Below are 21,484 nucleotides of genomic sequence, written 5' to 3'. Positions count from 1 at the left end.
GCTTAGTTCATGTAACTTGCATGGGACAGACCGAGGACAGAAGGCGCGGGCCAGGCGTCCCAGGGACAGGAAGCCACCAGCCTGGGGCGCAGGAGGCTCTGGGCTTCTCCCCGCCCCGCGGTGGGTGCGGGTGCGGGTGCGGGTGCGCGTGCCGCGGCGGCGGCAACGGCTCCCCGCCCGGCCCCGGGCCCCCGGCCGTGCCCCGCCGCCCGGGCCGCGCTCGGGGTTGATTCGTACCACCTTGCAAGGAAGTGAACGCTTCGCACGGGAAGGGGAGGCGCCAGCGCCGGCCGCCGCGCCGCTCCGGGGACGCCCGGGGCTGCCGCCGGCTCGGGGCGGCGGACGAGTCCCCCCGCCGCCCGCCGGCCACCCCCCCCGCCCCCGCCGGAGAGGAGTCAAATCCGGCTTTTCGAGCCCGGGGAGGGTGGGGATATCCGGTGCCTCTCCCGCGCCAGGAGGAAGGGGGAGGGCGGAGAGGATCCTTGGCCAGTCTGCGCCGAGCAGATTCAAACCAAAACAAAAAGATTAAAGGAGCAGCGGCCGGGGCGGCAGCGGTCCCCAGGCCGGGACACCCGGGGCGGCGCGCCCGGGTTCGCGGGGGCTGCGCCGGCGCCTGGGAGGCGGGGGGAGCGCGAGCAGGCGTCGCGGGAAAGGGGGAGCCGGGGGAGGGCGCCGGCCGGAGGAGGGGCGGATCCGCCCGCCCGCGCCGAGCACCGCCGAGCCGAGAGGCCCGGGCGGGGCCCGACCCCGGCCAGCGGCGGCGCAGAGCGCGGGCGGAGGCGCGGGCAATGCTGCGGCTGGTGCCCACCGGGGCCCGAACCATCGTGGACATGTCGTACGCCCGCCACTTCCTGGACTTCCAGGGCTCCGCCATTCCCCACGCCATGCAGAAGCTGGTGGTGACCCAGCTGAGCCCCAACTTCCGCGAGGCCGTCACGCTGCGCCGGGACTGCCCGGTGCCGCTCCCCGGGGACGGAGACCTCCTCGTCCGGAACCGGTGAGCCCGGCGCGCCCCCTTTCCCGCCCCGCGCCCCCGTCCTCGCCCTTGGCTCGCGCCGCGCCGTTCCCGCTGTCCCCAGCCCGCTCGCCCGCGTGCCCACTCTCCGGCGCGCGCTCGGGCGCACAGCCTGACTTTGCGAGATCCCGGGAAGTTGAACCCGCCGCCATCTGGGGAAGGCGAATGTGATGTGACTGTTGCTGGTGTGAATATCCGATGCCACCGAACGTCCTCATAACTGAGGGTTATTTTAATTTGGGATTCCCCTCCCCTCCTCCAGCCCTCCCTCCTCCCCCTCCCGTTCCCGAAATAAAACCGACGGGACCCAGAAGGGGAGGCTCCCAGGCGGCCCACCCGCGCGCACCCACAGTTCCTGCGTTGACATAATCTTTAGGGTGGAGCGGGAGCAGCCTGGACGCAAACCGCGACGTGTAGGTAAACGTGCTTTGGAGGAAGGAGGCTGGGACCCGGCTGGCTTTTCCTGTGCCCTCCAGGTTGGCAGTCGCCTTGCAGTGGCGGAGCCTGTCGTTGGGTGTGTGGGTGTGCACCTCGCCTGTGCAGTCTGCGTGTTGTCAGTGCAGTGTGACTGTTGTCTGTCCCTTGAGTGTAACGACAGCCGCGTGGCGCGTGGCCGGGGCAGCTGGGCCAGGGTCGGGGTGGGGGCATGGCTGCCTTTGCCTTCATGTTTCGCAGACATTCAGTTGACACCCTGGTTGTTGCGAGAGCTTCTGGCTTCCCTCCCCCCATGCTCCCCCCCGCAGTGTGTTTCCGCCTCACTCATCTTTAGTGACTGGCGAAGCAACCGGGAGGGAACGGACCTCACTGTGTGTCGGAGCCATGCCCTCAGGGTCTCTGCTCCGTGGGTCCCCGGCTGCCCGACTTGGCTGGCAAGGCGCTCCTCTATGCCCTCTGGCCTGCAAAGTCCCATCGAAAGGGTTACGGTGCTGCCGGTTTCAAGTTGAATCATAATATCTAAGGGGAGGAGTAAGTTCTGGCTGTAACTATGTTGTGAATTGTGTGCTGGAAAGTACTGCATGTCCCCTGCACGGACGGGAGGACAAAATGTACCCTTCCTAAGTAGCTTGGTGCAGCACCGAATCTGTCCATTTTCGAGATTCCTACCGGCCTTCCTAAAAACTGTAGCATTAAAGAATGCTGATCAGGATATAAAACTTCTGGAAACCTTTTGGAAAGAATGACTGAACCGTGGGTGGGATTGTGTGGAGGTGGGGGTGGGGGGCTGGTCTGGAATGCCTGAAAGGGGAGTGTGTAGGGATCCTTGAAAATGTTTGCATTGGCTGTGGACGCAGCAGAGGGCTGCTTCATGATCGGATGAGATGCCAGTGCTGCTGACAGAGTGTGCACCCGGCCAGGCTAAAAGGAGGGGCTTCAGTGTGTGTTCTCGGGGAGCATACAGAACGCACTAGCGATTTGCTAGAAGTTGAGATGACACCAGACTGAAAAGATTTCCAAACAAACTTTAATGGGCAAGAAGTTCCACACAGGATTTTTTCCTTTTTCTCCTTCTGAGAAAGTATACTCTTGACTGCAAGCACTAGTATACACACACACACACACAAGTTTGTGGATAAAAGCCCTTTTGTAAATGGTGTGATATGGGGAGGGGGCGACAGAGAGAGGAAGGGCAGGGGGAAGGTGGGTCTTTAGAGAACTGTAAGCCACAGCCTGGAGGGACCACCCGCCTTCGGTGCCGAGGTGGAGAGGGCTCCCGCAGGGCTGAGCGGGACCGCCTGGGCCTCTCTAGCTGCGAGTGTTAATCAACTCTGTGGTTTTTTGTTTTGTTTTGTTTTGTTTTTTCCCCTCCTGTGATTCCTCTCCCTTCAGGCTTACTGCTGCCCTGGGACCCCTCCCTTTCCCCTTCCCCAAAGAGCTGTTTTCCTCTGGCGTCAGTGGCACAGCCTGGGTGCCTAGGCACTGCCTACAACGGGTCACCAGGGTTGGTCCCAGTCAGGAGACACGTGGATCCTGAATTCTGTGGTCAGAGCTCGGGAGTGCAGCCTCCGCTGTTTGGAGCTCCTCAATGTGCCCCACTTTCAAATCTATGCCTCTTTTTTCCCTGCACACAAGTCAAGAATCATTTTAATATAAATAGTATCTCCGTATGAACTACCTGACCTCTAGTTTCTACCCTGAAACCTTCACGGAAAAGAAAGGGGCCAGTTTTCTTTTGAGTTGGGAGGGGATAGAATCTGTGCCTCCCCTTTCCCGACTCTGTTGGAAAATCTGCTCCTACCACCACGTTGTAGGAAGATCCTATATTCTTGCAAACAGTGTCAGTGGATGTGACATGTTACCGAATTTTTTAAGAATAGAGGCTTAATAATTCACTGCAGGTTAGTTCATTTTAATCCTAGACCAAATCTCCCCTAAGCAATGTCAATTGCTTTAAATTTTATGCAAGTGCTCCTCATTTTTATTATCATAAAATCTGCTCTAAGATGAACTAGTAAGCCTGAATTCACTTGTTTGAAAGCTGTTTGGAGGTTTTAATTGTGCTCTGCCTGATTTCTTCTTTCAGTGAACCATTTGCACATTTCATTGCATCTTAGCAGAAAATACAAATTCTTCATTCACAGGGAGGGACGTGCTTGTAAGCTAGACATTGATTTAGAATAATAAACTTTACTATTTAGGAAAGATCTAAGAAGGAGTGTGTAAAATCCCTATAGAATGTGTAATTGATGGCCCTTTATCCAGTTCTTACCCTACTGTTTTCTGTTTCGGAGAACAACTTCACATCTCCCCCTCTACTCTCAGTCCTTAGAAAAGAAAAAGAAAGACCCCCAGGTTAAGTCAGTTTATGAACTATTTTTAGCTTTTTTCCTAAGAAGGTGACAGATTATTTCGTTTCCAAATATTTCTAACGATTTTCTGCTCGAGTGTAAGATAATGGAGCAAAGAGTTTGTAGGAATGGCTAAGAGAAGGTGGGGGATGGGGGAGGCGTTTTTGATAAACGGTTTGTTGCTTACGGGAGGGGAACGGTATTTTCTGCTGACTCTCCAGGCCGAGATGTTTTTCCTTTCTTTTTTTCCTGTCTTTCTTGCCTTCTTTTCCTTCCTTCTTTCTTTTATTTTGTTTTTAAGGCAGGTCTGATTTGGACGAGTTTGTTTTGTCTCCCAGTATTGAAGGCTTTTACTCTGGACTTGAATCCTCGCCTTTGGTTTTTGTTCAGAGGAAAGTGTTCTCCTCCCCTCCGCGGGATCGCTCTGTTTCTCAGTAAACATGAAGAGGGGGTTTAGCACTTTTTAGTACAAATAAGCCGAGTGACTCTAGGATATAGATTTGGAGAATGCCTGCGCCGGTCCTATTCTTTTTTCCTGGGGTTCCTGGATTTTAGTCTTTTAAGTGGATCCTCCCGTCGGATTGCTAGAATCCTGCGCTCATTACACGCACATATTTTCAATTAAAGGGGGGCACAGGGAGGGTCCTGAAATGCGCGCATCCTTCCCAGCGTTTCCCTCTTGCCTTTCTGCGGCTCCCTGGCCCTTCTGTCCCTGCTCCCCGTCCCGGCCCGGTTCCCTCTGCGCCTGCTGCGCTTGAACTTGTTTCTGGTGGAGCTGAAGGCGCGAGCTGCGGACCCTCGCGCAGAGGTAAGGACTCAGGCGGGTTCCGGGCTGTGGAGGGTCCCTGCCAGCCGCGGGGGCGAAGCCATGTCCAAGCGGGGATCCTGCTGGAGGTGGGGGTCCGCGAACCGGGGGCGGGGAGACCAGGGAGAGGGCGCAGTGCGAGGAGCCAGCCAAGCCACCAGCCACCGCGGGCTGTTGCCGTCGGCCCGCCCAAGCCTCCTTCACCGACGACGCAGGCGATTTAGGAGACGGCAGGGAGGGAGAGTGGGGGTGAGAGATGGGGGTGCTTGCGAGGCCAAGGTCATGGTCAGGCCGCCGGCGGGCCCTGTCTAGCGGCCGCTGCGCTCCAGCGCGCCGCGTGCGCCGAACTCAGAACTTGTCCACCCCGGCGGAGCTGCGCGGCCGGCGCTGAGACTAAGGGCGCGGACTGTGCGCGCCTGCCGGGGCCCCAGCCCGGCCCAGAGAGGCCGAGGTCACGGTTGCAGGCCCGAGTAGCCTCAGCTCCACCTCGGGCCCGGCCTGCGCGCTGCCAGCCCGCCGGGAGTTGGGGTTCTTGATCCCCCTCTCCGTGGTGGCAGCGGGGAGGCCGCAGGACTGCGCTGTTGGAGCTGGCGGCGGCGGCACTTCCGAGGGCGAGGGCGAGGGCGAGGGCGAGCTGGACAGAGCCTGGACGGGCGCGCGGGCCCTGCTCGGCTGCTGCCACCGCTCCAGCGCCTGCCGGTGCGAATCACCGCGATGTCTGGTGTGGCTTTTCTAGCAAAGCCCCCTGGCAAACTCAAGCAGCCGTGGGCTGGCTGCAGCCATCCCGGCTCCCAGCACAGCCCCACTCCCCCCTCCCAAACTTGACCTCTGCTAACCGGGTCCAGCGCCAGTGCGCGCTCCCCAGGCTGCTCCGGTGTGTGTCCGGCTTCGTCTCTCCGCCTCTTCCCGAGAAGTGGCAAACCACAGCCTGGGGCGGGGAGAAGGGGAGCTGCGTTTTCCTCCTACAGAGCCCCCGGCGCGCGCCCCTTCCAAGGTGGGGAGGACTCCCAGGGCTGCCGACTCTGAGGGGTTGACGGCCCGGGCGGCCCTCCGAGCCCAATGCGAAGTGTCCCTGCAGAGGAGCGGCCGCTGCCTTTGGGACTTCAGAGACGCCGGGGGACAGGCCTGGAGGGATGAAGGGCGTGGGAAGGGTTAATCGTGGGCCAGGATCCCACAGAACACAACTGGCAATGTGTCGGCTCCTGACCCCCACCTCCAGAGCAAACCCTCCGTCACTTCCACCCCAACGGGCACCTTTCCTGGAGTTTGCTTCACAGCCTAAGGCAGAGGCACGGAGACGGGCTCCAGCTGGCTCTGCCCTGGGCTGCTGCTGTGAAGTCCAGAAGAAGCTCCCGGGAAGTGGGCCCTTTTTACAATGCCAGGCCTTGAGAATTACGTAAATTTAAAGGAAAGATGGCAGGTTCTTTCCCTTCTCTAAAAATAGAATGTAGGAAAAAAAAAATAGAACCTAGGCATCTTGATATTAAATGAGAAACCAGCAAAACTCATCTTTCCCCCCTCTCATGATTGTATAGCTTCCATGGGTATGGAATTGTGTCGGGTGTGACTGAGGCTGTGTGGTGCGCTGGGTCTGAAGGCAGCTTGACATAACAGAAATCAGTTGCTCCCGCGTTCTTATTTCTCCACTATGCAGAGACTTTTCTGTCCTGTAGGCACACGAGAGATGATGGTGAGTGAGCATTTATAAAGCAGAGTGTTATCTATATCACAGTGAAAGTGTATCGCATACAGGGCAGTTTTGATTAAGTTAAATTAAAGGTGAATTTCTTTAAAATGACCTACCTAACCGATCCTCCTGCCACCAGTCCCTACCACCTTTTCATACTGTTACAGGTGGAAATGACATTATTAGGGTCTTCCATGTCCTCCTAAGCCACCCCCTGACATTCTTAGTAGATGGCTTTTTTCTTCCTGTGTATCAGGATATTTTTGTTATGAGGTATACTGAGATGAGAAAAGCTGGAAAAAATAGCGGCCTCCCAATTAAATTGACCCCGGATACCAAAATGAAAATAATCATCTGGTATTAATCAAGTTAAGTCTCTGCTTCTTGTTGAGGAAAAATATAGTGACGATTTGCTTTTCTTTTCATCTGAAAAGGACTGTGAAATGTTGAATGCTTCATAAAAATGGCTCTTCCCAATTTTTGTTCAATTAATCAAAATGCATGTTTTCACACTGGATGTAGTTACATCAGAAAGAAAATTTGCGACACTCTAACAGTGCTTCCAGCAACTCCTGCAGGAACATGTAGCAACCAGTGACCTTGCACATTCCATCAATCTTTAATAATATCATTGTCATTACTATTATTATCTTAAGTGTTAAATTGTTGCCAGAATCAATACAAGTCCACTTCTTTGAATATATTTTATACCAGTGTTGTTTTTAACATCTTTGTTAAGAGGCCAATTAATTTCCATCTCACAGCTCCAGTGAAGTTTATATATAATGAGGGCTTCCTGATTCTTTTTCTTTTCTTTTTTTTTTTTTTTTTTTTTGCTTATTTCTCCTTTTGCTTTTGAAAGAAAGAGGACAGAAATAAATGGCGTGTGAAACAAACAACTTGCCATTTAAAATGATATGAAATAATTTCTAAACTGATGAAAGGATAAAATATGCCGAAACTCAGTACAAAGCACATTGAACTAATACTTGTTTAATTTCTTTTTTTATCTGAGCAGGAGGACTGGCTTTCTCAAATTCTATCAGATTGTATAGCTTAGCAACCCCTCCACAGTCACCAGAATAGAGGAATTTCTCTAAGCAGATTCGAAAGGCTTAACAGAAAACCCATCATAATATATTTGTTTGTTTGTTTTCTTTTAGATTTGTTGGTGTTAACGCATCTGACATCAACTATTCAGCAGGCCGCTATGACCCCTCAGTTAAGCCTCCCTTTGACATAGGTTTCGAAGGCATCGGGGAGGTGGTGGCCCTAGGCCTCTCTGCTAGTGCCAGATACACAGTTGGCCAAGCTGTGGCTTACATGGCACCTGGTTCTTTTGCTGAGTACACACTTGTGCCTGCCAACATTGCAACTCCGGTGCCCTCAGTGAAACCCGAGTATCTTACCCTGCTGGTAAGTGGCACCACCGCATACATCAGCCTGAAAGAGCTTGCAGAACTGTCGGAAGGGAAAAAAGTTTTGGTGACAGCAGCAGCTGGGGGAACGGGCCAGTTTGCCGTGCAGCTTTCAAAGAAGGCAAAGTGCCATGTGATTGGAACGTGCTCTTCTGATGAAAAGTCTGCTTTTCTGAAATCTCTTGGCTGTGACCGTCCCATCAACTATAAAACTGAACCCGTAGGTACTGTCCTTAAGCAGGAGTACCCTGAAGGCATCGATGTGGTCTATGAATCTGTTGGGGGAGCCATGTTTGACTTGGCAGTAGATGCCCTGGCGACCAAAGGGCGCTTGATAGTCATAGGGTTTATCTCTGGCTACCAAACTCCTAGTGGCCTTTCGCCTATTTTGAAAGCAGGATCATTGCCAGGCAAACTGCTCAAGAAATCTGCCAGCATCCAGGGCTTTTTCCTGAACCATTACCTTTCTAAGTATCAAGCAGCCATGGGCCACTTGCTCAAGATGTGTGTGAGTGGAGACCTGGTTTGTGAGGTAGACCTTGGAGATCTCTCTCCAGAGGGCAGGTTTACTGGCCTGGAGTCCATATTCCGTGCTGTCAATTACATGTACATGGGAAAAAACACTGGAAAAATTGTAGTTGAATTACCTCACTCTGTCAACAGTAAGCTGTAAAAACAGAACAATGACATAAATCAAGGGGGAAAGAAAATGGGTACTTACGTCTCAGAATTACTCAAATCAATTTATTTTTAGTTGGTAATGGATATAATATTTCTTAAAACAAAAGTAAGGTGTTAATGAATAGGTCTCTCCTTCTCGTCTTCCTCCTCCTCCTCCTCCTCCCTTGGGAAGAGAAACGTGCTAATAAAACTTCCCTCCATGGCTAAGAGGCAAAACGTTTACATTCAGTTCTTTAGTCATGGATGATCTCATTCCAGATTTTACTATGCCAGGGAACTAAATTAATTCCTGATGCCAGATCTGATCGAGTCAGTATGTCTTCAGCTTGATGAGATTTTAAAATCAGTTTTGAAAGTGGTTCCTGAATTCTTCTTTGCTTTGGGAGAATTTGGTCTTATGCTAATAAGCAGTTCATGGGTGAGAAGTGCAGCAGAAGCCAGCCATATATTTTCAGAATCTGTATCCTCAGGAAATGGTCCTTTTTTTTTTTTTTTCTATAAATCACTGACCAACTATCTAAATGGAAATTTGGGGGAATTCCCTTCCAAATTTGATTTTGCTATTAGAAAAATGATTCCATGAACACAGATGTGTTTTGAAGAAGTATCACATAATGGCTTTTATCCTCCATCAGCCTGGGAAGGCACATGTGAACTGGAAATGTTCTCTTTCCTCTGAAGCAGCAAATTAATATTGAAAACTTACATAGACAGAAAGTAGGTTTTGGAAAGGGAAACCACAGGCATTAGGGGGACTTAAAATTAATATAGGCACGGGAAAGAGAAAGCATGCATTCCATTCACAGTGAGCGTTTGCCACAAAACGCCGTCCTGGGAGGAGGTGCTGTCGAGGCACACCACACTGAAAGGCCTTGGTGACCGTGTGCTCCACTGCCCGAGGTAGGGTGTGTCTCATCGCCCTGCGCACAGTAGGCACCTCAGTTATCAGAATACATTTGCTTCTCCTTGGAGGCTTTCAGACTAAAAGCTATGTGTTACTTCTGATTCTGGAAACAGAGTAGCAGCCACTCGTTCTGCGTTCCCATTTCCCTGTCCACACGTTCTGGTGGAATGAGATGCTCCTTGGCATGGTAGCCTGATGTCCCACACTTACCCGCCGACCACACAGGAAAAGCAGCAAAACCTGCGCCCTCTCTTCTGAATGACGCCTGTGGCTCACCTACTTCCCTCTTAACCTTCAGTGCCCTGAAGCTGCCGCTGTCACTGTTGCACTGACATCCCACGGTGCCCTGCTAATTGAAGGTGAAGCCCACCAGATTATTTTTCAAAGTCTTAGGTTTTGGTGTATCTAACCTGCTCAATAAATATGGACGCAATTAAAGACGCTCCAGGAAAGTTGGGGACTGTATTTTTCTTTCCTTCCATCTGAGGAGCCAGGAAATCCTACTGCTGAATAGCTGTTAGTATCTATTTTACAAGATTTACTCATTTTCAGGTACCTAATGTAGCTGCTAGCATGCATGCACAACAATACAATTTATATGGTAAATGGAACCAAATAATGGCTTCACTGAATGTTATGGCTGCACTGAAGGGAAATGTCACGGTAAATAGCTGCCAAATTATGGATCATGCCGAAGTGTCACAACTGCACTAAAGACAAATAGCACTAGAGGCTATTGCCACTGTGACGCTTTTGAGTTATGAAGAAGGGTAGCAGCCTGATGCGAGGCTCTTTGTATCCTCATTATAGCAAAGGGTTACTGGTGCAGGGGACTCGGAAAGCCTGTCCAGGGTGGTGCTTAGTTATTCATCTGTCCCTTTCAGACCTAACAGCCACAGCAACACGGGAAGAGACTTTGCCTGGCTTTTACATTTGCAAACAAACAAAGGAGGGGTGGGGAGCAGGTTTATGAATGTAACTCTGTGCAGGAAATGACTGGTAATGGAAAAATGTTGTAATAAAATAATCTAATCAAAGAATATTATTAAATTTCACGTAGTATATGTCCGAAAGGCTTAGTTGCTTCTTATGCAGATAGATGTGTGAAATCTAAGCAATAATGTACTTTCTCCCTTTGTAAAGACTTGGGGAGTAAGGACATTACCAACTAAATTGCTTCTTCCAAACTGAAGTGAGTCCCGGTTTCTTTCATTTTAATGGGAGGGTAATAAAGATGAAAGACCAACATTTTAACTGATGGATCCCTTAAGCTACAGAATAGAAATTTATTATGTTTTGAGGAAATACACTAAATTCAGCTATGTAAAAATAAAATTCAGACACCCAGGATTAAAATAAAATATAATCTGAAAACCTCACGTTCTCTCTTTCCCCAAACTAAGTAAGTGCACCGCATGCTGTTTTCACTTATTCTTAGAAAACAAGCATGAAAGATTCCGCCCATTCAGATAATGCCAAAAATATGTTTAAACTTTTTTCTTATTCTTTTGAAAAATGATTTGTAAATTGAGGGTCATAGTTCAGCATCAGTTTCATCTTCTGGGATTATTGTTCAAGACCAGCGTCTAATGGGAGGTGAAATGGTACGATTGTCTCAACACCTTTCTTCTGAACTGTAATACATATCACAAAAAGTACATCCATAATTCAGGGCAATTGTCAGTCTTTGTTTTAGAGAAGGGGCCAGGGTGGAACAATCCCAGTGGATAAATTATTTCTCAGTGTGGACTTCTCTGCATGTCGGGCTTAAGGTCACCAGCCGGGCAGGGTGGAAGGAGCTTGCCTCTTGAGAAACCAAGGAGGCCCAGTGATCTGTTACCATTTGGTTATGACTTCTAAGAGCCAAATGCTCTTCCTTCAAACCTGTTTTGCAGGCAGAAAATACCAACAGTGTCATCTGAGGTCCCTTTGATGATGACTAGTGCTGTTGACTGACTTCACCATCAAAAAAAATTTTTCAGGGAATGGTTTGCAAAGAAATGAAGGAAGTTTTGCATGATGTGTTCTATAAATTGTCATTATATGATTTCATCTGGATGAAGTTTCTCAGGAGTAGAATAGAGCCTCTGTAAATGGTCATTAGTATTACATTCTGTGTTTATCTAATGAAAGTGCAGTGACAAGTAGCTGCTTCTTATTAAAATGAAAATCCTGCATTATGTACTTGAGGAACATTCCAGCTAATGAGGATGTAATGTCCTCAGTACAACCCAGACCTTCTTTCTGTGTTCGCCACCACAAGATGCTGGAAACCTGACAAATGATATCATTTAAGACACATGCCTGCCTTAGGGACCTGTTTTTTGGCTTCCTGTTTCTGGCTTTTATTTGGGTAACATTTATAATGGCCACCCGACTTGTACCTGGGTAATGTTTTAACCCCTTCCCCGAGCTCTCAATTAGCATGAATTTACTACAGTCAGGGTTTCCTTTAAATTGGGGTGGGGGTGCTAAGCACTGAAGATATTTTTCTTGATTACTTTACCATATGGACACATGGGATAAATACTGTATTTCAGATTCATATAAAAATAGATGAGTAATGCACAGCTTTCAGAACAAAAACAATGAAAAAAAAGACCAAATACTAGCAGCTTTGGACAATAATCTCCTAGGTGTTAAACAAGTTTTCTGAATGCAGTCTGGATGCAGAATGGCCTGATTTGATGAATTCATAATTTTCTTCTCCATACTTTCTACTCTCTTGTTAAATATTTTATTATTAAATACAAGAATGATCTGTGTAAACTTTGTGGGCTATTTTGTTGAAAGTTAGTTGTTCAGTAACTAATTTCCCAGTTATGGCCCAAAATTAAATGTTTATGATCGTATTTCAGAAGTCAGAATGCAAAACTGGATTACCAATACAGTTGGTGTGGTCACTTTAAACTTTATTTTCATTTTTTTTCTATTTTTAATTTTTGTGGGTACATAGTGTATATATTTATGGGGTACATGAGATGTTTTAAAACAGGCATGCAATGTGAAATAAATACGCACACCATGGAGAATATGGTGTCTGCCTCCTCAAGCATTCCTCCATTGAGTTGCAAACAATCCAGTTACACTCAGTTATTTAAAAATGTACAGTTATTACTGTTATAGTCACCCTGTTTTACTATCAAATAGTAGGTCTTACTCTACTTTTTTTTCATTTTAAACTTTGAATTTTATTTTTCCTAGGCTTATAGCATCATACTATCCCTCTCATAAAAGGAAGAACGTTTGCCATGAGACCCTTACTGCTGTTACCATGAACAAACTTTGGAACATTGGCAAAAAAAAAAAAAAGTTACACAAGACACACAAATTATATTTTAATAATACGTATCAGTTCAAATGATACTTGGTAGTAGTTGATATACACAGGAAGTCAAGGGCATATTTCAATTGTGTCTGCTGGAATCCTGTTTAATTGTTTCCCTAGCTGAGTAGCTAGTGTGACACAGCGGCAAGACTAAAGGGGCCCCATGGTCCACACTGTCCTCGAGTCTGTTCTTACCTGTTACAGACCTGCCCATTGGTGTGTGCAAGCTCACTGCATCCCAGGAGGCAGGAACGTCCTCTGGAAGCATGCCGGACACCCTCAAGCCATAGGGTAAGTATGGTGGGGAGCACAGTCTGGGGAACCAATATGTCTTCATGTATCCTGCCAAGGGCTGGGCCAAAGTACAGACTTTTTTTTTTTATTTGAGACAAGATTTTGGCTCTGTCACCCAGGCCGGAGTGCAGTGGTGCAGTCATGGCTCATTGTAAACTCAGCCTCCCAGGCTCAAGCAATCCTCCCACCTCAGCCTCCTGAGTAGCTAGGACTTCAGGTGTGCACCAGCATGCCTGGCTAATTTTTTTGTATTTAGTAGAGGTGTCTTACTATGTTGCCCAGGGTGGTCTCAAACTCCAGGGCTCAAGCAATCCTCCCACCTCAGCCTCCCAAAGTGCTGGGATTACAGGCATGAGCCACCACACCTGGCCTAGCTACAGAAATTTGAATACGTGCCTCCCAGCCCAAGCCACAGTTTCCCTTGAGGAGCACTATCTGATGGTATCTTTGAAATGACATTAAATTAAATCAAAATAATAATTAAAACATCCTGCACACAGGTGGTATCATCCAATACGAAAGACGGATTTATGCTTAGAGCTCAGAAAAATCCTTATAAAATTGTTGTGCTTTATCCTTGGCACCTGAAGAGCTGAACGGGGTCTTAAGATGATCGAATGGGTGGTTTCTTTGGTGGGTGGGAGATGCTGACGTGTGGGTAAGGAATGGTGTTCTTAGAAGGGATTCCCTAGACGCTGAAGCCCTGGAGGTCCATGCTTGCTCCCTGGGTGGCTGTTAACTTAGAGCTGAAAGCAGCCTGCACCCATCTCTGGCCCTTGTAAATGAGAAGACTCAATTTCCATCTTTTTGTTTGTTTTTTAAGAAAGGATCTCGCTCTGTTGCCCAGGCTGAAGTACTGTAGCATGATCTTAGTTCACGGCAGGCCTGACCTCCTGGGCCCAAGCGATCCTCCCACCTCAGCCTCCTGAGTAGTTAAGATCACAGGTGTGCACTACTATGCCTGGCTAATTACTTTTCATAGAGACAAGGTCTCCCTTGTCGCCTAGACTGGTCTCAAATTCTTGGGTTCAAGTGAGTTTCCTGCCTCGGCCATCCAAAGTTCTGGGATTATAGGCATGAGCCACTGCACCTGGCCCCAGTTGCCTTTTAAACTGTTAAATTTGGGATTTGAAGAATGACCTAGTTCTACCCATTTTATGAATGAAGACACTGGGACCCAGGGAGAAAAAGTGTCCTGTCCAAGGTCACAGAGCCTGTTGGACGCAGAAGTGAAGCTGGAACACTGGCCGATTCCCGCCTGTCCGCCAGACCACTTCTCTGCAGCCCCCTTTACCATCTGCCCAGGTCCTTGGGGATACGGCTGACAAGGCGTTTGCAGAACAATTGGCCTTTGTTACACATCTTTTTGTGGAGGAGTTGATAAACCCAGTAGAAATATCATGGTTCTGACCATGAAAGTGTGTTCAACTCTAATCCAGCACAATTAGGATTCCAGATCATTTGATTCTGTGTCATCTAAATATCACAATCTTTTGAAAGTTAAAAACAAACAAACCAGCCTCAATGGAATTAATGGCTGGATACCTGCAATTTAGTTTTAATGATACAAGGAAGGTCTATCAATGTGTTCTTATAAATCAAATAAAATCAAATAGAGAAAATCACGTGTAGAATGTTCATTTTCTAGAAGGATTTCACCTACGTGTTTTTGCCTGTAGAAAGCTGATAATGTTTGACGGTCGTAATCTTTGCCTTCATAGCAAAGTATCTAGAATGTGAATTTGCTGTTCCACCCAAAATCAAATTCTGGATCCTGCAGACTCAGCTCTTTGGGGGGTGAATTCATTCATTGATGGCAGGAGGTATTTTAAGGTGAAGGGGATATGTGTGAGGAAGACAAAGTGGGTCCACGTTTCATGCTCACCTGTGGCAAGAACCCTATATTCTGTATACATGACAGATCATAATTAAGGGTCAGAAACAAGCCCTTCAAAACCACATGACATTGAACATCCACATCTTTCCACATCATTTCTGCCTTCCTTCCCTCGAACTCATGCATAACAAGCGTAAACTTTCAACTTTACATGAACAAATCCCTTCCCAAAAGAAACAGCTTCTTTTAACATTGAAAAACCACTTCACAGGAACGGCAACAATGTCAAAGGCAATCACATTTTGTAGAAACCTCATTTCTCACCAGGGGACTGGTAGTGATAGTGTTCCCCGTATATGTTGTTGGAATTTACATTTGGAAATTGAATTGTCTCCTTGAGGGTTTTTACTCAAAGTAACTTGGGGAATTACTTGTGGAATGAGGGCCAGTTGAAGGAGCCCTGGTGTCAAGCTAGCTGTAGAGAATGCTTATTCTCCAGCAGCAGGAAAATTAAAATGCCACCATTATCAGTATTGGAGAATATTTGTCCTTTCAACTTGTGCGTATACTTTTTGTAACATTTTGGAACTGATTTACGCATTTGACGTATTTGAATGCAATGTTGCTGTCTTCACTTCTCCACTGTTAAATAGGTAGAGACGAATGATTCCCATTAGAGGTGGAAAAATTAAAGCCCAGAAAAATGACTTGCCCAAGACCACTTGTCACTGGTTGAGCAGAAGCTGGGTCCGTGGATATTTCTCAGACCAAGGCTGTTCCTCACTAGAGAGGGGTGCTTCTTAGCCGGCAATGTCCGCACAAGTCACCTGTTGAAATGCTGGTCCGGATTCAGGAGCTCCAGGGGGCCTGGAAGTCAGCATTTCCCAGATGACACCCATGCTGCTGGTGGCAAGGTCCTGGATTATTGTGCGGCCTTCGGAGAGATTCCCATCTTGCAAAAATGCTGCTTCATCGGGCATTTCAGAGCAATCCGAAGGCTACCTGGGTGTGAATTGCGAAAACAATGGCTTGAATTAACTATGAAAAGGGTTCCTTTTTATCGTCACATTTTCAGCTTTGTTAAAGGAACCCTCCCTTCTGAAACTCAGCTGTGACGCCTGACTCTATGTCTGATATTTGGAGGGCTCTGGTGGCACTGGTGTTCATACGCTTCTAAATAGGGCAGGAAGTAAGTCTGGAAAGGCAACAGGAGTGGCCTACGGGGGCCCTAGACCTCCAGCTTCACTGCCTTTCAAATCAAGGCAGGGCTCAGAAGGCCCTAAATGCCGCTGGTGTTTTCCTTATGCTTTTTCAGTCTCATTCTTTGTCATGCCAGTGTTCTCCTCCCCGCTGGTCTGGGATCACCAATTAAACCTCACTCCGTTAGCTGGAGTGGTCAGTAAAGCTCCTAGCAGGCCTTTGCGGGGTCCCCTGCCACTCAGCTTATGTCGTCATTAGCAAGATACTTGACAATTATCTTGACGCAGGAGAGAAACATCCCATTTTTGTCACCTTTGAACCGGGTCACTTGGAACAAGTGATGTGGCAACATATGTAGCGTTTATTTAAAGTTTGGCCCACAGAAATTCTAGTAATGTAAGAGGCTGTACCCTTCCTAAGAGTTATAAACCACACAAATGCTTCGTAATACATCGCCGTAGCCATTGGAATAATATCTGTCTGTCTAGGACAAATGCAAGAAAACATCTTGTTACCAAAAAGGAATCAATTAAGTTGTAGATAGAATCTAATTTTTGGAGTTTGCAGATAGAACTGGATGCCCAGCCAGGGAACCAGCATCTGTTCTGGGCTCTCACGTATTGCTCTATGGGAATCGGGCAGGGCCCCCACCGTGCCCCTGAGCACCTGACCTTCATCCTTCATTTGGGGTTCCGGCTATGGTCAGCACAGCACATAGTCTCCCGGGAGCACATAGCCATGCTTGATGCGCTTTTTCTGCACTTCCCACAACCCACAGGATAGGCCCTGGAGCCAAGCGGGAGGGTCTGGGGAGATGCCTATGAACGGTCGGCGGGAGAATGAGCAGCTCCATGAGGCACTCGCCACAATCCAGCACAGACTGCAGGCAGAGAGAGGGAGGGCTGGAGGTGGCAGGGAAGGTAGGAGCCGGGTGGGGAGAACGGGAGTAGAAAGCTCTAGGAAGGCTGGGCTGAGCTGAGCGAGTACAGGGAGGCTGGACCTCTCGTGAACGTCAGCGTCTTGGGCCTTTGTAGACCATACACAAGACCTGAGGAGCCCTGGGGTCTCTGGTTGCCCGCTGGGACCTTTGCTGCTTTGACCAGCAAATCTTAAAAAGATGTGGCCATCATTGAATAATGGTGGGTGACAGTATAGGCAGTTCGTCACTCACCTAACTTCAGTGAGTTTATTTTCACGACTTTCCCAGTTCTGTGGAGGTAAATATCTTCTCACTGCCGGGCTCCACGAGCACTTCACTCAGATCTGATTTCTAAGGCCTTCCACGGTGTGTTGTCTCCCTGGAGACGGCGGGCTCCTTGAAGGCAGGAGCCAGCTCACCTCCCTGTGCCCTCTGTATCCCCAGCACTTTACTGCGGGGTTGTAGCATCATGTATGCTTTTTACTTTCATGTTAAGACAGAACAAAAGTCCATATCCACTGCCTCACAAGTGTATACTATTGCAGGATTTTAGGACAGGCACTCCACAGTGTTTTCCAGTTGTAAATGAGACCTTAAGAGCTGGTGCTGAATCCTGTCTCTCCCACGTCATAGCCTCAGGCAAATCATGGGCCCTCACTCTGCCTGAGGCTGCTCACCTGAAAAACCAGGTAAACCGATCTGAGCACCTGGGAAGGCCAAAGAGGATGGATCGTGCAGGTCGAGGGTATCTACCTGATGGTGCAACAAATACCTATTCTATTCTTCAGATCAGTGTTAATATTCTGCTGGTAGCAATCTCGTGTGCTTCCTTAGCACTCCCCAGAATATATCCCAGAGTACTGGACTTCTTCAAAGGTCTCAGCAATGCCTAATACTTGGGCATTGGGATTGGCATGTCTGGACTATTCTGACCCCCACATGTCAGAGAAAGCTGTACTGTAACTCAAGGGGGTCCCAAGAAGTGCCCAACGCATAGTAGGCTGTCAATATGTCAGCTGAATGATTCAGCAAGTGAACAAAACAACGGATGCTAATCCTTGGAAAGATACGAAGGACTGTCAGTTAAAGATAAACTAGACCAACTTTCATCCTTCCGCTAAGCGTCCCTTTAGGATTCTGGCCACCATGCTTGGCTCATATGTGAGGACCCCATTCCAAATGGACAAGAGTGCTGGCTGGAGAGACTCCACTGGGTGATGGAACTTGGTCTTGCGTACATATGCATGCAAGTCAGACTGGCCTGAGTTCAAATCCCACTCTTCCATCGATTGTCGCCACAACTTTGGGCAAGATTTTTAACCAACAGGAACCTGTCTTTTCATTTTCGTTTGTCATCTATGCACGAGGAATAATAACCCTAACCTGCGGATGCCATCCAATAAAGCAGAGAGCCCCTGTCCCGATGCCCAGCCCTCAATCATACCAGCTCCTCTCCCTGCGTTCCCCTTGGAATGAGAGAGGCACAGAGGAGAACTCTGGAAACGGCAGTTAGAAAGGTGTGCACGGGCTCCCGTGTTCTGGAAACAGCAGTCAGTGGGGTGTGCACGGGCTCCCGTGCTCTGGAAACAGCAGTCAGTGGGGTGTGCACGGGCTTCCCGGGCTCTGGAAACAGCAGTCAGTGGGGTGTGCACGGGCTCCCCGGGCTCTGGAAACAGCAGTCAGGGAGGTGTTCATGGGATCTGTACGCCCTGATGCCAGGACAGTAGTTCTAGCCCTTAGGGGTTTTCAGACTTGGGAGTAGGAAAAATGAGAGGAGATACCACTGAGTGAATAGCAAGTTTTGCTAATTCCTTATCCCTACGATCCTTATCACCCAAAGGTGGAAGAGACTAAATTATTTTTAAGTGGAATAAAATTAACCTGTGACAGGCCCTCAGTAGATTATTTTCAAATCTAACAGGATGTATTAGGGTGCCAGCATCAGCAAATCCAGCTGAAACTGACATAAGCCATAACAGAGCTTGTGGAAGGGGAGGGTCCCGCGGCAGACAGCTTCCTAGCACAGGTGATCGTGCACCCAGCTCCCTTTCCCGGGCATTCCCTCAGCCAGGCCGTCCTCCGGGTCATCTCAGACTGCTTCATGGAACAGCTGCCTGCGGGACAGGATCTGCCTCCACTTTATCCAAACCCCACTACACCACCCTCCAACACAAGACTGGGCCAGGCTAAGGATACCCCTGGCAAGAGCAGCAGCTGTCTCTCTGGAGAGGGGCCGATCCCTCCTGAACCACAAGAAACCTCTGGTGCTGTTAAGACACGAGACAGAATAAGAAGAGACAGAATGGACACTGTGAAGGGAAAATTCCAGAACCACCATAATAAGACAGGGCCAGCCTGGTGCACCTGTCCTCTCTGGGGCTGAGGTGATGTCCTCGTGAGGCACTCATGCACATTTCAGGTTGAGTCCCGCAAGACCCCCGAGGGTGGGGCCAAGGGCATCACCACCAGATCCCTGCACCACGGGTCCCACTGGGCGTGGAGGCATCGAATGGAGACTGAGTGAACAGCTGCATCATGAGGCTGGCCTGGGACCCAGTTTCTGTTTGTCCTGGGCCCCTGCTCACCACTCCCTGCCACATAAGTGCAGAGGTGGAGGGGCCACTGCAGAATGCCAGGTGTGGCGAGGGTTTTGTGAGTTTTGTGGGGCAGCCCTGGGGTGCTGGACAAGCTTAGACTCTGCACTCTTTTCCTCAGCAAAGGAGATGATACTATTATTTCACAAATGAAGAAACAAGGAAACGGGGGCTCAGAGAGGCTTATCTAACATGCCGATATGGCAGTTCCTTGTTCCTTCTTCTTTACCTTCCAGCCACTCTTGGAGTTCAGGTGCCTGCCAAGGAGGTCCCTGAACACCAGCCGCCAAAGCAGGCCCTGGATTTTGCCATCTCTTCTGCAGGTCTAGCCAAGTCCCAGGGCTGCGTGAGTGAAGGGGTATGGGGTAGGCAAGCAGCCAGGTGAGCAGCTGTCTCCCCAGCACAAGGTGGGTGCCTGCCTTCAGCCCCCAATAGTGAATTCCTTGAAGCAAGCTTACCCATGGGATGTTGGCTGCTACCAGCAGGGACCTCTCACCCTGCTAAAACTGAGCCAGGTGACACCAGACAAATGCCTTTGACGCTGACCATTAAGAACCGTTCATTTACTACACACCGGTAGTCATTTTAACTTTCAGAGTGTCCATTTGTTATAGAACAGAGATTGGTTGCAAGTTTTTTGTGTTTGTTTTTCAGGGACAGGGTCTTGCTCTGTCCGCCAGGCTGGAAGGCCGTGGCATAATCGCAGTTCACTGCAGCCTCGACCTCCAGGACCCAAGGGATCTTCCTGCCTCGGCCTCCTTAGCAGCTGGGGCCACAGGCACACGCCACAATGCTTAACTAATTTCTTTTTTCTTGGTAGAAACAGGGCCTCCCTATGCTGCCCAGGCTGGCCTCAAACCCCTGGGCTCAAGCGATCCACCTACCTCGGCCTCCCAAAGTGCTGGCATTACAGGCATGAGCCACCGCACCTGGCCTGGTTGAAAGTTTTTGATTTTTATTTTCCTTAGTCTTATGGTGCCAAATGGTTGAAAGTGTAAAGATACATTTATAGTTAATCAGTTTCCCCAAATGAAGGCTGGCCAATGGAGTCAGGACTAACCCCTCTTTGATGAAATGACTAGTGGCTTGTTTTTAATCATTTTGTGGGGTGAAAGGGAACTTTGTTTCTCACACTATTTCTCTGAAGACAAGGAGTTTTCCACCCTGCCGAATCCACGGTTCCTTGGTTCGTGATCATCACGTTTTCCCCTCAGTGTCTGCTTTTGCTACTGAGTTATAACTGTGACAACAGAACCACAGACATGCCGATCCAGGAGGGACCTTAAATACGGTATCATCTACCTCCCTTGTTTGTAGGGGAGAAACTGAGGCCCAGGGTGGAATGGCAGCTGCCCTAGGATATACCACTCTGCCACTGACACCCAAGCCTTGGGTGGGCCTCTCCCTGCTATACTCTCCCAGCATAATATAAAGCACTTCCAATTTTTTTTTTTAAGTAATACACAGCATTCTTTTTCTTAGAGCTTTTTATCCTGAGGTCATCCACCCAATCTATTAACGGTAGAAAATCTGTGATAATATTCAGTGGGAAATTCTGTCATTTAAAAGCTCATGACGAGGAAAGGAGTCCACAGAGAGCCCTGCTCCTGCCACACATCACAAGCCGGTTGTGTTCCACTGAAACACTTCATTCACTTTTCCACTGTAGGGGACACGTGATTGCTAAGGATGTGTGACCAGCTATGACACAGCCCTAAGCTCAACCAGGATGGGCCATCCCCTAAGCATCACCCCACAGGGCCATGGGGGGGTGAGCGACATCAGCCTCTAATCAGGAGCCAAGCGCCAGAACCAAGTGTAGCGTCGGTGTCGCTGGCCAGGATGAGACAGCCCTCTGATGGCAGTCTTGGCCCCTCGTGTATCTTCCTCCTCACCAGGAAAGACCACCCACATGAAACGCATGACAAATGCTGGTGACTGGGAATCCAGCCACCAAGAGCCAATGTCAAGGGGCAAGAATGAATGTCTTTCCCTCTGCTTCATCCTAATCTGGCT

The 21,484-nt window shown here is 48.9% G+C and overlaps 1 protein-coding gene across 3 annotated transcripts; it reads left to right on the top strand.

The window, feature by feature from the left end:
- Nucleotides 1–491: 491 nt before the first annotated feature.
- Nucleotides 492–12,145, top strand: ZADH2 (zinc binding alcohol dehydrogenase domain containing 2). 3 transcript variants are annotated; one of them, XM_017527554.2, is made up of 2 exons: nt 492–997; nt 7,457–11,261. In XM_017527554.2, the coding sequence occupies exons 1-2, from the start codon at nt 789–791 to the stop codon at nt 8,382–8,384; spliced, it is 1,137 nt and encodes a 378-aa protein (XP_017383043.1). In that variant the 5' UTR covers nt 492–788; the 3' UTR covers nt 8,385–11,261. The 3 variants fall into 3 exon arrangements, with proteins under 3 accessions (XP_017383043.1, XP_037594071.1, XP_037594070.1); XM_037738143.1 differs by lacking the exon at nt 492–997 and adding an exon at nt 1,042–1,428 and having other exon boundaries at nt 7,457–12,145; XM_037738142.1 differs by lacking the exon at nt 492–997 and adding an exon at nt 1,042–1,432 and having other exon boundaries at nt 7,457–12,145.
- Nucleotides 12,146–21,484: the final 9,339 nt, after the last annotated feature.

The sequence above is a fragment of the Cebus imitator genome, unplaced genomic scaffold, assembly GCF_001604975.1.
Source record: "Cebus imitator isolate Cc_AM_T3 unplaced genomic scaffold, Cebus_imitator-1.0 Scaffold49, whole genome shotgun sequence".
In the NCBI taxonomy this organism is placed as follows: domain Eukaryota; kingdom Metazoa; phylum Chordata; class Mammalia; order Primates; family Cebidae; genus Cebus; species Cebus imitator.
This window is presented reverse-complemented; position numbering and strand designations above follow the sequence as displayed.